Source organism: Magnolia sinica, chromosome 5 (assembly GCF_029962835.1).
Source record: "Magnolia sinica isolate HGM2019 chromosome 5, MsV1, whole genome shotgun sequence".
Classification (NCBI taxonomy): Eukaryota; Viridiplantae; Streptophyta; class Magnoliopsida; order Magnoliales; family Magnoliaceae; genus Magnolia; species Magnolia sinica.
Window position 1 is genome coordinate 3,163,748 of NC_080577.1, and position 20,898 is coordinate 3,184,645.

The 20,898-nt window shown below is 38.4% G+C and overlaps 1 protein-coding gene across 8 annotated transcripts; it reads left to right on the forward strand.

Moving 5' to 3' along the window:
- The first annotated feature begins 913 nt into the window (after positions 1-913).
- LOC131245136 (uncharacterized) lies at positions 914-20,009 on the forward strand. Of its 8 annotated transcripts, none has more exons than XM_058244382.1 (10): positions 964-1,053; positions 1,351-1,408; positions 9,362-9,569; positions 12,920-13,096; positions 13,210-13,315; positions 13,589-13,771; positions 14,906-15,071; positions 17,175-17,485; positions 19,147-19,236; positions 19,660-20,009. In XM_058244382.1, the coding sequence occupies exons 3-10, from the start codon at positions 9,561-9,563 to the stop codon at positions 19,722-19,724; spliced, it is 1,107 nt and encodes a 368-aa protein (XP_058100365.1). In that variant the 5' UTR covers positions 964-1,053; positions 1,351-1,408; positions 9,362-9,560; the 3' UTR covers positions 19,725-20,009. The 8 variants fall into 8 exon arrangements, with proteins under 8 accessions (XP_058100367.1, XP_058100368.1, XP_058100369.1 ...); XM_058244383.1 differs by having other exon boundaries at positions 12,923-13,096; XM_058244378.1 differs by lacking the exon at positions 9,362-9,569 and having other exon boundaries at positions 916-1,053.
- The last annotated feature ends 889 nt before the right edge of the window (positions 20,010-20,898 follow it).

Genomic DNA, 20,898 nt, shown 5'->3' on the forward strand with positions numbered 1-20,898 from the left:
AATAGATGACTCGAACAATGCTTTATGCATTTTAATGCAACCAAGCTTATTATTTGGTGTGGTCCACTTAAGCGTTGGATCTGCCTCATTTTTTCGCTTATGCGTTAAAATAATCTGAGAAAAGGGATTGGCGGCTTGGATGTAAAGATAAATCACGGTGGGCCCGCCCACAGAACTGTCCGTTCGGAGCTAGGGACGAGCGTTGGTAGTACGCAATCCGCGTCCATCTCGTGTGTCCGCGGCGAAAGCAGAGCTTCCGGAGTAATGAAAGGAGGTGCTTGATGTGCTAGTAGAACGTCATGGTCCATGGACGTGCACTCAAAAAAATGGTATGTTTAGCTGACATGAAACTCCATCAAACCGTTCAAATCATGGGATTGGGATCCACTTCATCTAGATTAAATATTAAAATGACATCATTTAAACCATCAAAACCTTAGATTAGCAGATATTTGTAAATTGGATATAGGCCATTGAAAATTTTCATTTTAATGGCCTATTAGATGTCTCCAATCAGATGTTTAGATCATCATTTCGGTGCAATAAATTCCCTTATAATCCACATACAATAAGTAATACGATTTATACGGTTTATTTAAATTAAATATATTCAAATTAGTACCTGAACATGAACAGTCAAACTCTGCCAGAGTACCAAACGTTTTCGCACGTGATCAACCGCAACAAGCATGTCCCGTGGCCGGAAAATTACCTCCTCAGAGCAAACAAAACGGAAAGAACTAACCGAACCGAGCCCAGCCGAGCCGAGAAGCCGGTCGGAACCTCGAGCTCTACGTTGAACTTTTTTTTACCACAGTCTAAAAGAGAAATCAAATAAAAATTTCATTTAAAAAAAAAAAAATTTTCGGAAAATTAATTAAAAAGCAGTATATAAGGCAGAGCAGTGGGCTCGTTTGGTAGGAATTTTATTTTATTTTTCGTTCTTTTATTTTTCTTTTATTTTTCCGTCGTCTCTTCTCAGTGCAGTTGCAGAAAACCTCCAGCAGCGTTCCTGCCCTAGGAATATCCTTCCTTTTCTCCTCTTCTTCTCAGGTAAACTTCTCAAATCCCTGAAATTCTGCTTCTCAAACCAGAAATTCCTCTTAAAATCTCATCCTGCATGCCTTGAATCTTCAATTCCTCGCTTGCTTGCTGCTTTTTCGCTGTAAATCTTGCTAGATTCAGTTAGAAGAACTTGTAAATCTAAATGCGGTTGAGCTCTGATGTGGAGCAGTTGCAGAGATTCCAGACTCTGCCTTTCCGTTTATATTCTTCCCTTTTACTGCTTGCTGATTTTCGGATTTTTTTACTGAGAGCTTGGTTTCTCTTTGTTGTTGCTTGAATCGGTAGCTTGAGGGGGTACGAGAGTTCCGCCTACTGCATGGCAGAGGTTCGTGCTTTTGTGAAGGTAATGCTCGCAAGATCTTGCTTTGCACGTTGTTTTCTTCTATTGCATTGAGAATTCTGAAGGATTCTGTGGCAGTCTCTTTTCATGAATTTCATTAATGCTCAGAGGAATTAGAAGATCTTTGATTGCCTGCTAGCTTACTAGCTTCTGATGTTAGAAAAGGAATAGAAGGGAAGCAATTAGTTCTTTCGGTTTAGGGAAATTTTAAGGTTTATAGTGGGATTTCATGTTTCTAATTATATATGTTTTGTGGCTTTTCGCTGTTCTTTTAATTTCTAATCCTGGCTTTTGCATGCATCGGTATCTTGATTGCCTATTTCTGGTAAATGATTGGTAGTTTTTATTGCTTTTTTAAAAAAATAAAAAATAAAAATCCTTAGAAGTATTCCTCTATCAATCAAGGTAATTTGATTGCTTTCATGTTTTACTATATCTGGTAATGTGGATTGGAATTTGGTCTCCTAAGTTATTGGTGGGATTAATTCCTCTTGAATATTCTTCTGTGTCGCTTTGTTGTCGCTTGATATGTCTGCATGAATTGCAGCGAAGCGGAAGCCAGAGTGCTAAGGAAGATAAGCTCGTAATAATAAGTTTCAAAGCCGACTTCATTTTTGTCGTGTATTAGTTCAAGGAGGATGTGCATGCATCCTCCGAGAAAATCTGAAATAAGGGCATCTGGTTCTTTTCTATTCATGTGAGAAATACGTTGTTTCATGTATTCAGTATAATTTGTTGTTCTCTGGTATGTTATCTGAATACGTGTGATGCATCTTCTGAGGCACCAAGTCCAATCCTTGAAATGTATTACTGACTAAACCTGTTAAGACATGGAGCGGATACACAATAGTAAAGAAAGATTCCAATTTAATAATGCATGATTCAATCTATGAACCGTAAGCTATTAAATTACCAACCTTAAAAAGTTATTATGACATAAATCATGTTTTGGATTCACTATCATCCCTCTCGTTGAAGCAGAATCAGGAATATGAGTTGAATATTTACTTGCTATGCATCAGATTTTTCAATTTCAATTGATGGCCATTACGTCTTTTTCCTAATAGAATTGAATGTGCCAGTCTTTTGGTTGTTACTATCAAAATGCAGTAAAAGCTAATCATCACCTTCCTCATCTTAGCCTCTTTCCTAACAATTTGGGGCTGGCTTTTAAATGGTAGATTGTCAAAAGTTTTATGAATGGTTGTCCATCAAACATCTATTCTGGCAGTATGGTGTATGCCAGCCCATGAGATGCATATGTGGTTCCATATTGGAAATGTCTCTCCTCTTATGCCTAAAACATGTGAAGCCTATTTTTGACAAGTGCTTCTCTTGGGTGTGTTGTCTATAAAAGGGGGAACATATGTAGAGAGAGGGTGACTCCTTGTGAGAGGTCTTTGGGTATGGTGAGCGAATGGGAGAGATTTGAGTCTTCTCTAATTTCTTTTGTTTTAGTGAAGAAGTAAACTACGTGTTGCTGCCCTGTGGAGTGGGACATTGTCGAACCACATAAATCCTTTGTTCTTCGTCTCTTATTATTCTTTTGCTCATTTCATTTGTAGGATTTTTCTGTTATACCGATTTTGTATAGGTGTTTTTCTACAACAATTGGTATCAAAGCCAGAGCCTAAAGGTTATGAAGCCTTTTAGCATAAAATTAGTGTTTTCTTTGCTATTGCAACTATGTTTCAGATGGTTGGGTTAGGTTCTAATTTCTACAAAATTTGAGTTGTCAGAGTTCAATGGATCCAATTATGTTGTTGTGGAAATTGAAGATGAACATGGTGTTGGTGAAGGAAGGTTATGCAATTACGATTGAAGGAAAAGAAAAGAAATTTGTAGAGATGAAAATTATGGATTTTGAGCATAAAAACTAGTTAGCCACAACGGAGCTTCTTTTGCTAGATGATTCGGCTTTGTTGAGCTTGTCTGATCAAACCATAGCCAAAGATTTGTTGGAAAAATTACGAAACCTATATGAAGGAAAATAAATGTCAAACGAGATCTTTCTTCAACTTTAGGTGTACACTTGAAGATGAAAGGTGGTTCATCTTTGCAAGAACACTTGAATGGGTTTTATGCCCCAATTAGCATATTGGCGACGGTTGATATGAAAATTGATAACAAAGGAAAGATTGCGTTTCTGTTTTGTCAATTCTAGATTCGTGGGATGGTTTGATTATGAATAACTCTGAGAGTCTTCAAATAATGTTAATTAGCCTGTTGACTTAGATGATCTACAAGTTGATGATGTGGTTGAAAATGAAGTTGTTGAAGAGCATGCAAAAGAAATTCGAGGTGTTGAAACTCTCAAAGTGATCAAGGCCAACTCAAAAGAGCTACAAAACGTTCTGTTCAACTTAAATATATGTTATGGCTTATGCTTGTATGACAAAAGAATGTGAGCTACAAAAGACATGGATTAGTTGAATTATCTAGGGGGTGGAAGGCTATTGGTTGTAGGTGGGCTTACAAGCTGAAGAAAGAGACTAGCCAGATCATTGAAAGATATAAAGTCGATTGGTGGCTAACAGCACATCCTGATTTATAGTTTGTAAAACTTATGGTTGGGTATTTACAGTTTGTAAAACTGAATGATCCTATAATTTTATTTTATTTTTATAAATTCCAAACTATCAATTTTACGAACTGATTTATAGTTCTATAAACTATAAATTAGGATGTGCTATTAGTGGCAAAATAATATAATAAAAAATCAAGTGTTGACTTTGATGAGATATTTTTTTTCCAATTGAGTACTATTCGTACTATATTGAGTATGACAATGGTGCTTGACTTAAGAGCTTTGACAGTTAAATGTAAAATCAACCTTTGTTGCACAAAAATCTTGATGATGAAGTGCATGTGGCTAAACTAGAAGCCTTTATTGATAAAAATAAGAAGAATCTAGTTTGCCGGGTTAAGTAAATCGATTTGCATTCTGAAACATACGCTAAGGTGTTGGTACAAGCGGTTTGATTCTTTCACCGTGAGCTTCGGATTATAGAGATGTGAGGAAGTTCATTCTCTATTTTAATGTTAATCTTGGCTATGGTATTAGTGGCTTCATTATCTTGTTACTATATGTTGATGACATATTGGTTGTAGGTATTAGTAAAGATAGCATTGTAAAGTTGAAAGATCTTTTAGCTAGGGAATTTGATATCAAGGATTTTGGGTGCCATTAATCAAATTCTTGGGATGGCAGTACTCAGAGACTGGGAAAACATGAAATTTTAGGTAATTTAAAAGATTTATGTTACAAGAATTTTGTGTCGTTTCGATATTTAGAATTCTAATCCAATTAGTACTCCATTTTCTATTGGTTACAAGCCATCTTGAAATCAATCTCGTAGCATAGAAATGGAGAAGATAGATATGTTTTAATTACTATATTCATTGGTAGTAAAGAAGCCTTATATTGAGACTTACACAAGTTGCAGGGGCAATCAATAAACACATGGTTAAACGAGACCTTGCACATGCAGAAATGAGAACTTGCACACATAGAGGGAGTAGTTAATAAATATATGGCTAAACTAAGTAGAGATCATTGGACCGTGATGTAGTGGATCTATTGTTACTTGAATGGGTACTTTTGAGGCTGATTGATGCAGGACATGAAATTCAACTATGATGTGCAAGATTTTCAGGCTTTAGATCACACTAGTTAAGAAACAGTTATACAAAATTCAACATCCCACACAAAGTTCAAGCACTCATTCAAGGGGAATCTTATGCGGATCCAAGCCTACACATGCTAGGGTCGGATCAATCAAAATTATAGACTAAACAATAATCAGAGGGTAAATTCATCCACACATGCACAGAAATAATTCCTCAATCCAAGAGATTCACAGATTTCAATTCGGGGAACCTTAAGGTTGAAGAAGTGGCATAAAATTGGGGATTTGAGTAATTTAGGGTCAGGTTTAGGGATTTTGGGTGAAAGAGGAGTAAAAGAGAGGGGAGAGATGAACCAGAGAAGTACCGCACGCGGGGATAGCAGCAATGGCCTAAACGCACGTGCGTGTCATCCCCGCACATGTGTAGGGTCCACTATTCAAAAAAAGGCCACATTGGCCCTGGTCGGCCATGGATGGACTCTAACACCACCAAATCTCAGCTCGATCCGATGCACAGTTTGTGCGTGATGCTTCACCGAAGTTTTAGCCCTCCTGTAGGGCCAGATTATGGAAATCTGTTGTAGATGGGGAAATGCCTACAAATATTGATGGATTTGCAGATGGAATGCTTGCAGGAGAAGATAAATATGGATGGAAGAAGGTGGTAGCGATTTGGGATGGATGTGGTTTCGCACCACGGTAGTTAGCCCTTCGAAGAAGGGAGAGTTTCACACCCAATTAGGCTTCACAACTCAGAGAGGAGTAGACTATAAGGGTGCCTATTTATAATAAAACCCTATACTCCAAAACTCGCGCCATGTGCGCAACCTATTACTTGGCGACGAAATAATAAAAAATAACAATTTATCAAAGCAATCTAAACCGTCCATGATATTCCTAATAACAATAATAAGCAAAACTCAAAGTACTAGATTAATTAGAATAGTGGGCCACGATCATGAGAACCCATGGTGGAATTCACATGACTATTGGGTCCACCCCAACGAACCAAAACGCAGTCCTCTAACTAGGAGGCCCTCCCTGGACGTTGCCATCGATCCAGATCGATGGTGGGGCCCTCCTCCTCCTTGCATATGTGCGTGTGCACGAGATGTCCCCATCACTGATATTTATTATAGTTGTTAAAACTTAAAGTTGAATGCAGATTGTGTAAGAGATTATGATAGGAAAAGATTAGCCACTCATATGTTTTCTTTTTTTGGTTGGTGGTTGGGTTAGGAGTCATTTAGTAAATTGAAAAATAACGCTTGAAAATTCATTTAAGTGCTGAAAACTTAGAAGTGTTGAATTTTTGTAGTTATAAATGCTGAAAAAATTGTTTGGTAATTTGTTTGGAGAAAGTCCTGATATATGAAAATAAACACTTTTTTCAAAAAAATAAAAAAACTTGTTTAGCAAGCACAAACCACAAATGTCTAAAAATTGAAAATTTGTCATATTTGCTCATATTGTCTCAATTTTTGTATTTTGTAGAGTATGAGATGAAACCTGTTATTGCCATGCTACTAAATTTGGCACACCTATGCCCAATCTAATAAAAGTTTAATGCTACCCTTTTGTGTATTCCAGGAAGAGAGTGTCACTTAATTTATAAGTTTCAACCCTTACTATTTTAGGAAGTTCAATGGTGAATTGCAGGTAAGGAGAAATTGAAGGTCAATTAGATGCATGTGTGAGATCTGTGTCAGATATCTCATGAATGGCTCAAATATCTAGTGGGTGTGTCATGCCAATCAAGACTATGCAGATATTGGGTTTGGATATGGCCTAATTGTGATAGGTCATCCTTTGATCTCGTCATGCAACAAGTCTAGATGTTCACAGCGTACATCTCTTTGATTGGACCACCATCTGATCATTTTAAACCATCAAATGTATTCAATGGGTATTTATTGGGCCATAGAATGATTTTTACCCTAATCTTGCATTGAATCAGATCTATTGAAAACAAAATTGAATGGCTACGATCTCATTTGGACGGATCTGGTCAGGCATGGTCCAATCTAACCATATCATCTTGAAAAACACATTAATAAACCCATTTAGACCAAATTTTGTCCAAATCCGATCAGCGGATGAGGAGATATGGTCTATTGAAGGAACAAGCCTTCTTGAATATTTGTTTTTGTCGCGATCCATGCCCCAATCTTGAGAGACCCCTTGATTTGATGGATCTCGAAGCACTAGACATCATGGAAGGCTAGATCTCTCAAAGGAGATGAAAAAAATGCCAAAATGGGACACAAAAAAATGATGTTAGATTTTGCATTTTTTTTTTGTCAACATGTGTGATGACACCCAATTTTGCTCATCTAAGATCTGATTACTCACCTCTTCGTTTGGGATGTACGACTACTTGTTTTGAAGTTATAAATGAGTATTATAAAATGTATTGTTCACATCTCGAAAGGAGATTAGAAACACCTCGGAAACTAGGCCATAAATTTAAATCGTTATTACTACACATGTGGCCCGATGTGCAACGATACACCAACTTCAACGTACAAGATCCCAACGTTCCAATCTTCGTTTGGGACATGCTTCTACTTGTTTAGAAGTTATAAATGAATACTATAAGATGTGCGGTCCACTTTGTGAAAGAAGTCTAAAAATACTTCAAAAAATGGGCTATAAAGTCAAATCGTTATTACCACACGTGGCCCGGATGTGCGGTGACACACCAAACTCGACGTACAAGATCTCAATGTTTCGATCTTCGTTTGGGACATGCGACCTCTTGTTTCAAAGTTATCAATGAGTACACTACGAGATGTGCGCTCCACTTCATGAAAGGAGTAGAAATACATTGAGAAATAGGCTACGATGTCAAATCGTCATTACCGCACATGTGGCTCGGATGTGTACCAACACACCAACTTCTATGTCCAAGATTTCAGCACTCCGATCTCTATTTTGGGCGAGTGATCCCTCATTTTGAAGGGCTTGACCGGTACTTCGAGATTAATGGTTTACATATGTGATCAGACCTCGTAAGGTGGCCTAAAAAGTGTTGTCATTTTTTAGATGAGGAAGTGCATTATTCTTATTTTAAATTATTGATACAAAGTAAAATCACTTACCCGATTCCGCATTAAGTGATAAGTCAAGAGAGAGGAGCTGAAAAAATAAACCATTTTTTCAGCGAAAATTGAAATTAAGCACTTAATTATGTGGATTTACCAAATGCCCTGAATAAGGGAAAATCACTGAAGACACCAAAATTAAGTGATAAGTGTTGAAAATAAGTTTTATCAAACTGGCCCTTAGTTGGATGTTGAGATTACAGTCAATGGTGTCTATTACAAAAGCATATTACATGTCAGCTACACAAGCATGCACAAAAGATATCTGGTTGAAAATGTTGTTAGCAAAATTAAAGTTCAGGCAAAAAGTGGTGGTGGTTCATTGTGATAGTCAAAACATATCATACTTAGCTAAGAATCTAGTGTTTCATGCTTACAAGCAATTAATGTACATTATCACTTTGTTTGTGGACAGTGGAAGATAGCCACATCTCTTTGCAAAAGATTTACACGAACAACAAAGCAACAAATACGTTGACAAAGCCTACTGAGAGGGAGAAGTTTATTTAGTGCTGGACTTTTCGTGGGCTTGTTATTACCTAACGATTGGTGATGATTGTTTTTCACACTATTAGATGAACTAGTCTTCATGTGGGAAAATGTTTAGGAAGTGTCGTGTATATGTATGAGATATGTTTGCATTTCCATATTGGAAATGTCTCCTTTTATATCTAAAATGTTTGAAGCCTAGTTTTGGTAAGTGCTTCCCTTCTGTGTGTTGCCTATAAAAGGGTAAGCAATAAACATAGTAGAAAGAGGGTGACTTATGAGATCTTTTTGTATGGTGAGAGAGTGGGAGAGAAGTGAGTCTCGTATTCTTCGATTTCTCTTGTTTTAGTGAAGAGGAAAGTTCTATGATCCTGCTTCATTGATTAAGCAAATTGTCAAACCATGTAATATTGTGTGCCTCGTCACTTGTTATTCTTTTGCTCCTTTCATTTTTAGGATTTTTTTTTTTTTCATTTACCTCGATTGTATGTTGGCATTTGTTGCAAGAATGTCAACTTTCCTATTTACCCATAATGTTGGAACTAGCCATGGAGAGAACTTCGCATTAACTACCACTTGCCAACATGGTTCCACCCACAATTGTTAAAATCTTATGACTTAACCTTATGATTCATTTTGAATCATATTAGAAATGAATTGAATCTACTTCTTTTCTTCTCTCTCTCTCTCTCTCTCTCTCTCTCTCTCTCTTTTATTTTTATTGAAAATTAAAGGCAGTGATTTTTATTAAAGAAAGAGAAAGACAAACAAACTAAATGACGAACGACCAAGAGACCGAAGAGGCCCAAGTCATTACATCCTTGACGCCCTGCTGAAGACCTCATCTGACAACCTATGAGGATTCATGAAGTAAAGATCATTCTGCTCTCATGATTCATTAGAAGCCCCTAGTTGAGAGGGCATCTACTCACAATGGAAAAGGTCAGGAAATCCATCCCACACTTCTCCAGCAAAAGCACATTGAAAATAGATGATTGATTGGCTCCGCATCATGCATGTACATGGTACAAATATCAGGAAAAATCATTTGCGCTTTTTGCAAATTGTCCACCGTGAAGATCCTATTCCTTCTAGCCAACTACATGAAAGTAGCAACCTGGGGAGGCCTTCCATAAGGCCAAATGAATTCGATTGGAGCTTTCAATGGCCTCGGATCAAGAACACAGATCGCCCCGTAAAATGAACGAATGAAAAAACTGCCCAACCTCTTAAGCAATGGTATTCAAAAAATGGTCACGTAGTTCATACAACTAGGAGCAAGCCATGGTGCAAGAATTATGCCAATTGGATGGTTGTAACCCTTTGGATGGGGCCAATTTGTTACAACTATTTGTTGCATACGAGCCATAAATCACATGGTTATAATCATCAAATCACAATATTGCTTTAGAATCATTAGAAATACAAAGCGGGATCTATCTACTAGATGTTTCAAGAAGATGATTGGACCTATTTTATTTCTCCAGTGAATCTATCCATTTTCATGCTATTGATCGGAAGCTCAGGATCATCTGATTGGCATGAGTTTTCACCATTGCTTGCTCTTGGTTGCATGAATGAACAAATGGTTCGGATCAACAATAGCTGTTTAAAAGGTTTGGCGACATTGCTAACGTCCCTACACACACAATAGGGGGATGTTAGCAAAATCCACAGACAACTAACCACTTACTCTAAAAGCTCCCACAAGCCACCTCACTCGAGCCCAGTGTGAAAAGGCCCATGCATTAATCAGCCCCAGTGAGGAGTCTCGAACACAAGACCTCCTATTTTGGTACAATTTTGATACAGGACGACTAACCACTTGCTCCAAAAGCTTGAATTGATAGAGTGTGGCGAATTAGTCCCTTCATCTCATACCCTTGACCCTGCATCTCATGGGCCCCACATCACATGAGTTCCACATCACACGAGCCACCCGCCTCACACAAGTTGCCCACCCCGAGTGTGCCCTGCATCCCACAGGCCACCCCACTTGACCCGGTGTGAAAATGCCCTTCCATTAATGGTACACTTGAATGGACCTGGAACCCACGTGATGAGTGTTAGACATCCAATTCGCGAATTAGGCGCATCCTCTCTAGACAAAGGGATGCTCCAGTGATCAGTCAGATCCGAAACTCAAGTGGTGACACCATTTGGAACAGTGCCAATTCATGCCCAAAACCCCTAAAATCACTTTGGTGACCCACCTAAGTTTTTGAATGGCTTGAATGTTAGTTAGCCCCTTCATCAAGGTGGGGCACTCACAATTTGAGCCATCAATTGCCCATTTATTTCAACCATGAAGCCTGCATGATAAATGGATCATCTTGGTTTCCGCTCTAGCTTGCAGAAATAATATTCTCTAATTCATTCATAGTTTTGTAGTGTTGGTAAATTCATCCTCACGTTGTTATGCTACTATGGAAGAATTTGTTAGGCTTTGGAACACTTTGGTCCTTTATTAAGAAGTGCAATAAATTCTTTTACATAACTGCATAATGTTTCTGCCTATGGAATTCACAGTGCTAGCATTCTGTCCATCATTCTTTCCTCAAAGCTTATATATATAATTTAATATTTTTTGGACATTAAAAATCCGTTAGACTGGATATTTTGCACTCATATACTTCAGGGTGGCTTCTTTGTCTGAATAGCACTGAAAGACTGTTTATATGTATGTCTTTCTTTTCCGCTCTATTTGGCTCTTCACTAAAACTGTTACCTTTCAGAAAAAAAAGTTTTGGAGAATAGACTAGTTACATTAATTCATAATAAGTGTGATGCAATGTTTTAAGGGAGAATGCCTAAGGAAAGACATTCAACCTCCCTGGAGATTAGGCCCTCCTGAGAAGCCCATAAAATTAGTGAAAAGTAGTAAAAAGAGATTGAAAAAGAAGTTGGAAAAACATTTTGTTCTTCATTTTTTAAGCACATACCGTCAATGCATGCCAATATCATATAAAACTACATGCTAGACATTACACGTACTAAATAATAAAATTAAGTGTTAGTAAAACTAAAAATTTGAAATGAAAGCCACGTCAAGAAAAGAGAAGGTAAGAAAAGTAGCACAATTACATCAAGTCAACAAATTACATTTAAAAAATAAAGGTCAATGAAAGAGGGTTTCTCTTCCTCCTAGCGTCCTAGACCTTGTTATCTAAGAAATTATTGTATGAGCAGTATGTTGTTGAGATTTGCATTTCATTCGTTAGTCAAGCAGATATGTGAAGGCCAGGAACCTTGAATTGGAGAACTTAGAACCCAAAACTCAACCTTGATTCCTTATGCAAGTGAAGAAGCCGAAATGAATCTTTAATACACAGCAACTGTAAACCAAGATTTTCTAAATGTTGGGAAATTTGAAAACTCAAGGAAAAAGGAAACAGGTGTATGCTTCTCACTGTTTTAAAAAGTAGAAAAATAGAACATGTCATTCCAATTTCTCTACTTAGCTAAATGTCGTAGGAGCGTGAACGCTTATTTTTTCTTCAGAATCATGCCATACCAAGTCTCATAGATTGAGTAAAGACTGCCTGATGTGGGGCTTGGCAGATCTGGGACTCAGGACTTCTTCATCCTTGACTAAAGAATGCATGAAGTGGGGCTCTATGGATCTAGGACTTTAGGACTTAATCCTTGGGGGGCCTCGGGTGAGGTTCCACTGTGGATGGGGTTTTTGCATCCGTAGGGTTTTTCTGTATCCATTTGCTGGGCCTGATTTTTTATTCTTGGTATCTTGTCTTCTTCTTCTTCATCTTTTTTTTTTGTTGGGGGGTGGGCTGATTTAGTAAAGAGTGGATAATGAGTGAACTCTTCTTAGATGTTTGAAATGATCAAGTAAAGAATGTGTGAAGTCTCTTCAGATGTTTGGACCATCAAGCCTACCTAACAAATCCAACCTTGTAATGCTACCTCTAGGATATAGTGAAAAGGGGAAAGAAGGACTCAACTAACTCCTAGCTTTTCTAGTACTTGACAATGTTTTTAGACTGTGGTTCCATACTGTGGATATACAATAAATGATATGATTGCAATTGTCCATCTTTCTTTGGTACCTATCCTCTGCATATGAGAATGAGTGTCATTGTTAGAGTGAAGCTTGTTGATTGACATGGGTGGTGATGTTTGGTGTGAGTTCTTTCCTATCGTCCTGCCTTTATAAATTATTATTTGTCCTGAAATCATTTTTTTATAATAAATCATGTTATCTTGTAAATTGGTTAGAGTTTTCACTAGATCTTGTAAATTGGTTAGAGTTTTCACTAGAATAAATAAAATATCAGCAGGATCCTCAAGGCACACCAGAAATACAACCATCATCTCAAGTGTCACAAGAATCTCAAGGTGACCAGAGAAACAACCCTCCTACTGAGGTTCCCAGAGCAGATTCGGGTTCGGTATCCATCTCCAGCAATGATGGCAGGAAGGTTTCTCGCGAGGACATTGAACTTGTAAGACAAGTTAATACATTTTCCCATGACTCGTGTGCTATTAAGTTTTTGAAGGAATCACGACTGAATCCCTCTTTTCTCTAAATAGGGATTTGATCTCTTACATTTCATGATTGCTGTAGGTCCAGAACCTGATAGAACGATGTCTTCAGCTATATATGAATAGAGCAGAGGTGGTGAAGACCCTTTTGAATCGAGCAAGGATTGAACCTGGGTTTACGAGTCTAGGTAGGTTAAGGGAACTATCCCATTTGAATTGAGGAATGATTGAACCTAAGTTTACGAGTCTAGGCAGGATAAGGGAACTATTCCATTACATGTACCCTTTTGTTATCCTTGAAAAAAAAAGTAGTTTCATGACGTGTACCCTTTTGAGGGAGGGAGGGAGTCTAGAAAATTACACCTTCTGAATGTGCATCCATGAACACCCACATAATGTGAGACCAGTTGAAGCCAATGTGGATATTTTGGTCTGACATCCTTCTCTTTTTCTTCATTCAGTGTGGCAGAAACTGGAGGAAGAAAATGCGGAGTTTTTCAGAGCTTACTACATAAGGTTAAAGCTGAAAAAACAGATCATCATGTTCAATCACTTGCTTGAGCGCCAGTACCATCTGATGAAATATCCTATGCCACCAAAGGTTCCTCTGGCCCCCATACAGAATGGGATTCATCCTATGCCTGGTAACTCCTTCGCTCCATTCTTGACATTTGGTGGGTTTTAATAGGGAAAGCATGAACATACCCTGATATTCCAACAGATGAGCAATCCCAATCATGATCCCTTGTTTTTAGAAATGGCCATTTTATGCATGCAATCTTGAAATATATATATATATATATATATATATATATATATATGGTTCTTTTACAAAATTAGAAAGTAGAAACTCATATTCATTAGTCTCAAATATATTATTAAATGTTTTGAAAGAATGTTTAGATCCTAAAGCATATTCTTACAGTGCAAACGTATAACATTTCTTTTGTTAATGTTAGTTATTTTCCTGAGCTACTGTACTCATTTGTCTTGGATCCAGACTGCCTTTGCATTTGGCAATGTGTTCATGCAGTTTAGTGGTTTTTGGTCGTTTGGCAAAGAGCTTGGTGTTTTTGGCTTTAACATTTAAATCTGTTTGCTTAATTTTAGGTGCCCATGCTTCATTTTCAGGTATTGCAGTCTCCAGTATAGATGTTCTGCTTTTGATTGCTTTACATCTTGTTTGATTTGGATTTTGTCCAACACTTGGTTAATGTTGCCTGGCAGACAAAAAGCTTTTGTTTTATACCACCCTGATTGTCGGGGTTGTTCTTTTTGTCATGTATGCACAGTCAGAAGGGGCCGTTAGAATGACAATGAAAAAACATTCCCACTCATTTCTAACCAACAGGTGGGACAGGTGTGTTACCGCTTTCTGTGATAAATGATGAATGGTCAGATTACCCCAATATAGTGGTTCAACCGAAGAATGAATGGGCCTGACTTTTCTTTTTCTTTTTTAGTTGTGGGTGTATTCACATGACTCTGGACGTAATGGACAGTTGGATCCTGCACATGTGCGATGTATAGGCATATATATGGGCAGGCAGTAAAACACTGTTTCCCCAAATGGTTTTTGCGCAAAAGATTTGAGAGCTATTTTCAAAATACAATGTCAACCACGAAGGCAGGAACCATAAAATAAAGTAATTTAAGAGGATTTATCATTTATTGGGACTTCATGGTTAATTTCATTCTTCCCATCAAATGGTACGGAAATTTTAGTTTTTAAATCATTATTATCATTCTTATTCAATGTCAATTTGTGTGCAGTGCAGTTAACAATATGCCTATGGGATACCCGGTCCTTCAGCAGCCCCCAATCCCAGCTACCGGTCAACCCCATCTCGATTCAATGGGCTGTGGACTCTCCAGCTGTCATGTGGTAAATGGAGTCCCGGCGCCAGGCAATTTCCATCCCATTCGGATGAATTCCGGAAATGAGTAAGGATTTCCTTGGGCATTTACCACATTTAAGAATGCATTTTTTTTGTTTGTATCTTGACCTGGAAATGAATTGAAAGACAAAATGGATATATCTGTCAATCAAGGTTATGGATAAGCATTCCCAAATACAATTGATTGTCTTGACACTCTTTTCCTTTGCAAGCTCATCATCTGAAGATGCGTTTAATTTATTTCTTTTTCTTGTTCCATTTTTTTTGAAAGATACATGTAAGATTTAAATTTCATTTATAAATTCATGAATTTATAAAAGAATGATGATTAGTGATGACTTTATCATGCAGTTTTTCTTTCAAGATTAACTGATCACTTTATTAGCAGAGCTTCAAAAAGGCGCAAATAATTACAGCCTAAGCAAAAAAGAAAAAAATAAGACTTTTGTAAAGAATTTATACAAGAAGCCCATTCCACTACAAAATTCTTGACTTGGAAAATAACTTCCCCCTATTTGGCCTCCTCATCCTGGACACACTCACCATTCCTTTCCCCCAAATAGACCAATAGAATAGCTAGCAAAGCCAACCACCAAAGATTCCAAATTTTCCTCTTGAGCCAACTGCCATGCCAAATAAGGAATAGCTCCTTGACTGATTACTGCATAACCCAAGAGATGCCAAAGAGATCAAGGACAGAACTCCAAATCTGGCTAGAATACGGACAGTGAATGAAAAGATGATCAATTGACTCTGTGTTTGCCATACACATGACGACACACACATTTGGGATAACCATGGCCCTCTTTTGGATATTGTCGATGGTTAAAATCTTTCCTCTACCAATGAGCCATCCAAAGGCCGCAGCTTTTGGAGGGGCTCCATAGTGCCACACACAGGCCGTATTGCAGTGAAGCAGTTAATAAGTAAAACAGCTAATCGATCGTTTGGGAGCTCTAAGTTGTAAACAGCTTACACCTATCCTGTTTTGGCGTTTAAGAGGTAAAATGTTTACAGGTAAACAGTTTTTGTTAGGCTGACTTGTGAAGCGTTTACAATGTATAAACTGGGTATTCAAAATGCAGAGAGCTAGGCAGTAAATCCCACCAAAATCTTCAAATCACATTAAAAGGGCTTGATATTTTTAGAGCCCTAGGAGAGCATCAAGGGATGCACATGCTAACACAGCGATCCATAGCTCAAGTGGTAGACTGAGTGAGAATAACCTCGTTTCAACGTCGAGGTCTTGGTATCAATTCCCAAGTGGGGTGTGTACTAACATGCTAACCCAAAAAAAAAGGGGGATGCACATTCTGGACAGATTGAATGTCCTGCACCCTTCACAATGGGCCCCACTGACAATCTGGAAGGTTTTTTTATGTGGTGGGCGACCCATCCCAACTATTCCCTGCTGTGTGGCCCGCTTGATGATCAATCAGACTGTTCTTTTAGGACCATGGAGGAGTATCAAGGGACACACATGATGGATGGATTGGATTTATTGTACACATTATGGTGGGGCCCATATGGCATCCATGTGTATCCACCATCAGGTTATGCTCTGTATAATGTCTTGTCAAGTGTAAAGACTTTACCTGTAAACAAAACATTTTTGCTTAAAAAAATGGAAGGGAGAGTTTACCTCTTGGCTCTTGTAAACACTTTACAAGCAAAATTTTCCATCCAGACACCTACCAGTAAAGTGTTTACTTGTAAAGGAGCATAAAGGGACGCACACGATGGAGGGATTGGATTTACTGTACACATTATGGTGGGCCTCACATGGCATTCATGTGTATCAACTATCATGTTGTGTCCTATATAATGTCTTTTCGGGTGTAAAGACTTTACCTGTAATTGAAACTTTTTTTGCTTAAAAGAAATGGGAAGAGTTTACCTCTTGTAAATGCTTTACAAGCAAATTTTGCCATCCAAACACCTACAAGTGCTTACCTGTAAACCCTTTACAACTAAGAATTTTACAGGCATCCGAACAACCCCTAAAAGATTTGTATAGATAATTGACAGTTATTCTCCAGGTTATTTTCCATTACAAGCTCATCCCGCTTTTCCTCTTCAATTCCTTCTAGCCTGTGTTTTGCCTTTTGAGCAGCTTTGCTAATGTCAGCCTGTTCCATCTTTGTTGAAGCACTGTGATGGAGAGCGGTGCAGCTGATGTTGGATCTGTTATCCCTCCAGGCAGTGCCATGTCATCCATCTCAGATATGGCCGTGAGTCCAGCGTCAGCGTCCAGTGGCCATTTTCCCTTCACTCCATCAGAAATGTCAGGTATGGGTGTAGACACATCAGCACTTGACACAGCCTTTACATCCGATGTGGCAAGTCAGCTGGGAGCTGATGGTGGGGTTGGGAGCACGGGCGACTCACTTAGGTCTCTGGCTCAGATCCCCTGGAATTTCAGCCTATCGGATCTTACAGCAGATTTATCAAACATGGGAGGTACACTTGGATTTTCTCTAAGTCTTCTGTGCAAGCATTAGTTTCTCAACATGGAACGACACGGTATAGTCAATACATCACTCCCCCCTATAAATAAGGGTGGCAATGGGTCAAGCCGATCTGTGGGTCAACTGGCCCCACTCACTTATGAGGTGGGTTTGGGCCCGCCTAAATGGGTTGCGGGTCAGGCTCATGCTAGAAATGTACTCCCATGAGTAAATGGCCCTGGCTTGGGTTGAACCCTGCCTGACCTGACCCACCCAGACCGGTTATCAATGGATTATACCAGACAAAATGACCCAACCCAAAACCCCGAAACAAATTAAAGAAGAAAAGTATAAGATTAATCTTCTTATGCATGTACATATCCACTGTCTGGGCTAGGTTGTGCATTGCCTCAAGTGTTGTATTCCATTCTTAGACTTGAATTGGGCCATGGCGAGTTGGGTCAGGTTAGTCGAGTCTTGACCATTTACAATTAAATTGGTTGGGTTGGATCGGGCTTAATGAATTTTAAGTGGGTTTTGGATCAGAGGGTAATGGATCATGTGTCGGGTTTGGGCACAATTTCTTGGCTCATATAGTAAATGGGTTGGGCTTGGGCTGACCTCGACCCATTGCAACCTTGTTTATAAATTTTATCAAAACAATCTTTAACGTTGAAGAAAAATTTCAAAAGTCCCTTCTACATTTTTCTGAAGTGCATTTTTGTCATCTTTGTCAAATCTGCTATGCATATTGTTGATGTAGAGTGGGTCGCAGACACTTTCATGGCAAAGATGGACCAGAGAAGGCCTGATCGGAGGCGGAAATGATCCGGACTGTCAGAACCTTAAAACAATCATATCTCGCAAACCGGGATGAGTCTTTGGACTTATCATATATGATTTTGGGGTATGAGAAGCTACTTTAGCCAACCAACCCGGCTATGCTGGGTTGCCCATGCTGGATTTGCGAGATTCCATCAGATCGACGGTCAAAAGTCCCTTTCATTTTCGTTTTTACTATAAATAGTAAGTTTTAGTTGGCGTATAACTTTTGATTCTTTGAGTTGTAGGAGTCGTGCCCAACATGAAAAGGGCATAGAAAAGTTAGAAGAACAATGTGGTTAGTCTAAATTGGACACTTAGTATTTTTGGCCGAAAACCATAAAGTCTAGTAGGAATGATGACCGTCTATAAATAGTACGATTATTATTTATAGTAAGTCATGTTTTTAGGGAGTTTGAGTCTAAAACTCCATCCAAGGTTTTAGCTCATTATTTAAAGGATTGTAATTTCGTTCTTTTTATCATCAATCAATTTATTTCAAATTTATTAGAAATTATTTATATTTTTATCCCTCGTGGATTCAAGGAAGCTCTTTGAGGAGTCCAGAGAGCTCCGTGGATTCGGAGTAGTTTCCCTCCCTGCATTAATTGTATGGATGGATCATTTGTGTTCAATCAAATAAATAGGTCATGCAAGTTGTAACTAGCTTTCAATCCTCTGTTGAAAATTACCAGACATAATGTAAGATGTTTTCTCAGTTGGGTATTTCTCTTGCATTTTATGAAACCTGTTCATATCATACTAGCCCTTTTCTCTTAATGAAAGCTAAGGTACTTCATCTGCAATTTTTTTTTCTCTATTTTGTATGTTGTTTTGGGATTTTCTGCCCAGATCTTGGAGCCCTAGGAAACTATACTGGCTCCCCTTTCCTGCCATCAGAGTCCGACATCCTACTTGATTCCCCAGAGCATGATGATATTGGTAAATCTAATTACCTCTTCTTCTCTACTTTGACTTTAAATAACTCCTAAGCTTATGGAGCAAGACCCAAATCCGATTCATCCTGCTTGACCAAAGTGCCCTGGCATTTTGAAGCCATTCCCTGACTGTTTCTAGGCAATTGGGCAGGGTTTGGGAAATTTGAGGAAACTGGCCTGCTGAATACCCTCCCTGCCAGTGGTTGAAAACGATGAAAAATGCCACATTGTAAATAAATGACCAACCAACAGTGTATGAAATTGCATCTAAGTACATCACTGATCTTGTGCGTACACTCCACTTGGATTTGCTTAAATGCACTTGAGTGCACTTGTAGGTTAAGCTCATGTACAAAGCTTTGTATTGGATCCAGTCACCTTCTTTTTACTCTCTTTCATTTTCCTTGAATTGTGTTTCTGTTTGCAGTTGATGAGTTCTTTGTTGATTCCATCCCCGAGCCATGCTCTCAGTCAGATGAGGAGAAATCATAGAGAAACGCTATCAATCAGATGAGGAGAAATGATAGAGAGAACTGATGTGGCCCCACCCCTAACATCCTCTACAGGTTAGTGCATTAGACAGTATGTTGAAAGGTTAGTTGAGAAAAATAGACATTCCAGCGCTTGTAAGTATAGTAGCAGTAGCAGCACAAGTAGCCCCCGGAAGTAGGAAATAGTGGATAATATATCTACAATAAATGGTAACAATTGCACATTTATATTTCTCCAAGATGTGAAAAATAATAAATAACACAGTCATGCAGACTGTTTATAATATTTTGTGGTGCTGCTTGTTGTGGTTCAAAACATCAAATTAAGGTTGGTTTGTTTGGCTGTCTGCTCAAACTATATCATACTGAAGTGGGTTGCATATTAGGGTGGCACACCTCATTGTTCTGGATTCCAGCAAAGGTGTGGGTAGAGAAGCATACCGCCGGATCAGTCCCACTGTCTAGGCGTGCATCCTAAGCACTAGTTATGGGTTACATATTGATCTATTTTTGAGAGAGTATACAATGGTCAGTATAATTTTGGACTTTTCAGTTTGAACGAGTCAAGCCCATGGTTTCATGATCCAAAACCAATGATATGTTAGACCCCAGTGGATGGCGCATGCACCAAAAATCTCCTAGATGGGGAAATTCTAATCCATGAACAGGTAGGCCAATGAATAGATGGTTAAGAAAGACATTACAGCTGTTGAAAGTCCGTGGGGACTTATCAAAAACAGAAGGCACGTACAAAATCTCAGCCCGGTATTGCATAATGTCTTCTTCTTCTTATTTTTTCCTTAATGTGGTGCGAGATTAGAAGATCCAGCGGACTAATATTTTCACATTTTTCAGTTGAATCAGTGGGGTGCGGTTGTTGAATCTCTTACTATATCCAAAGACCACAAATTGAAAGTTTTAAGATTTTCCTTTCTGGGAGAAATCTGATGCACATAGTCCATCCACGGTGGGACACAACAAATCAATGGTTCGGTTTACTTAACTAGGGCCCCCACTTATCAGAATTGAAAGTACGTGTGTACTGTATAAAGATGAATGGTGTTATATAATTCCATTTTATTTTATTTTTTAGCGTGATGAAGTCAGTCTAAGTCGACCCAAGATCTATTATTATACTTTCTGATTGAGAGAAGACCCAAGATTGCAAGCTCTAA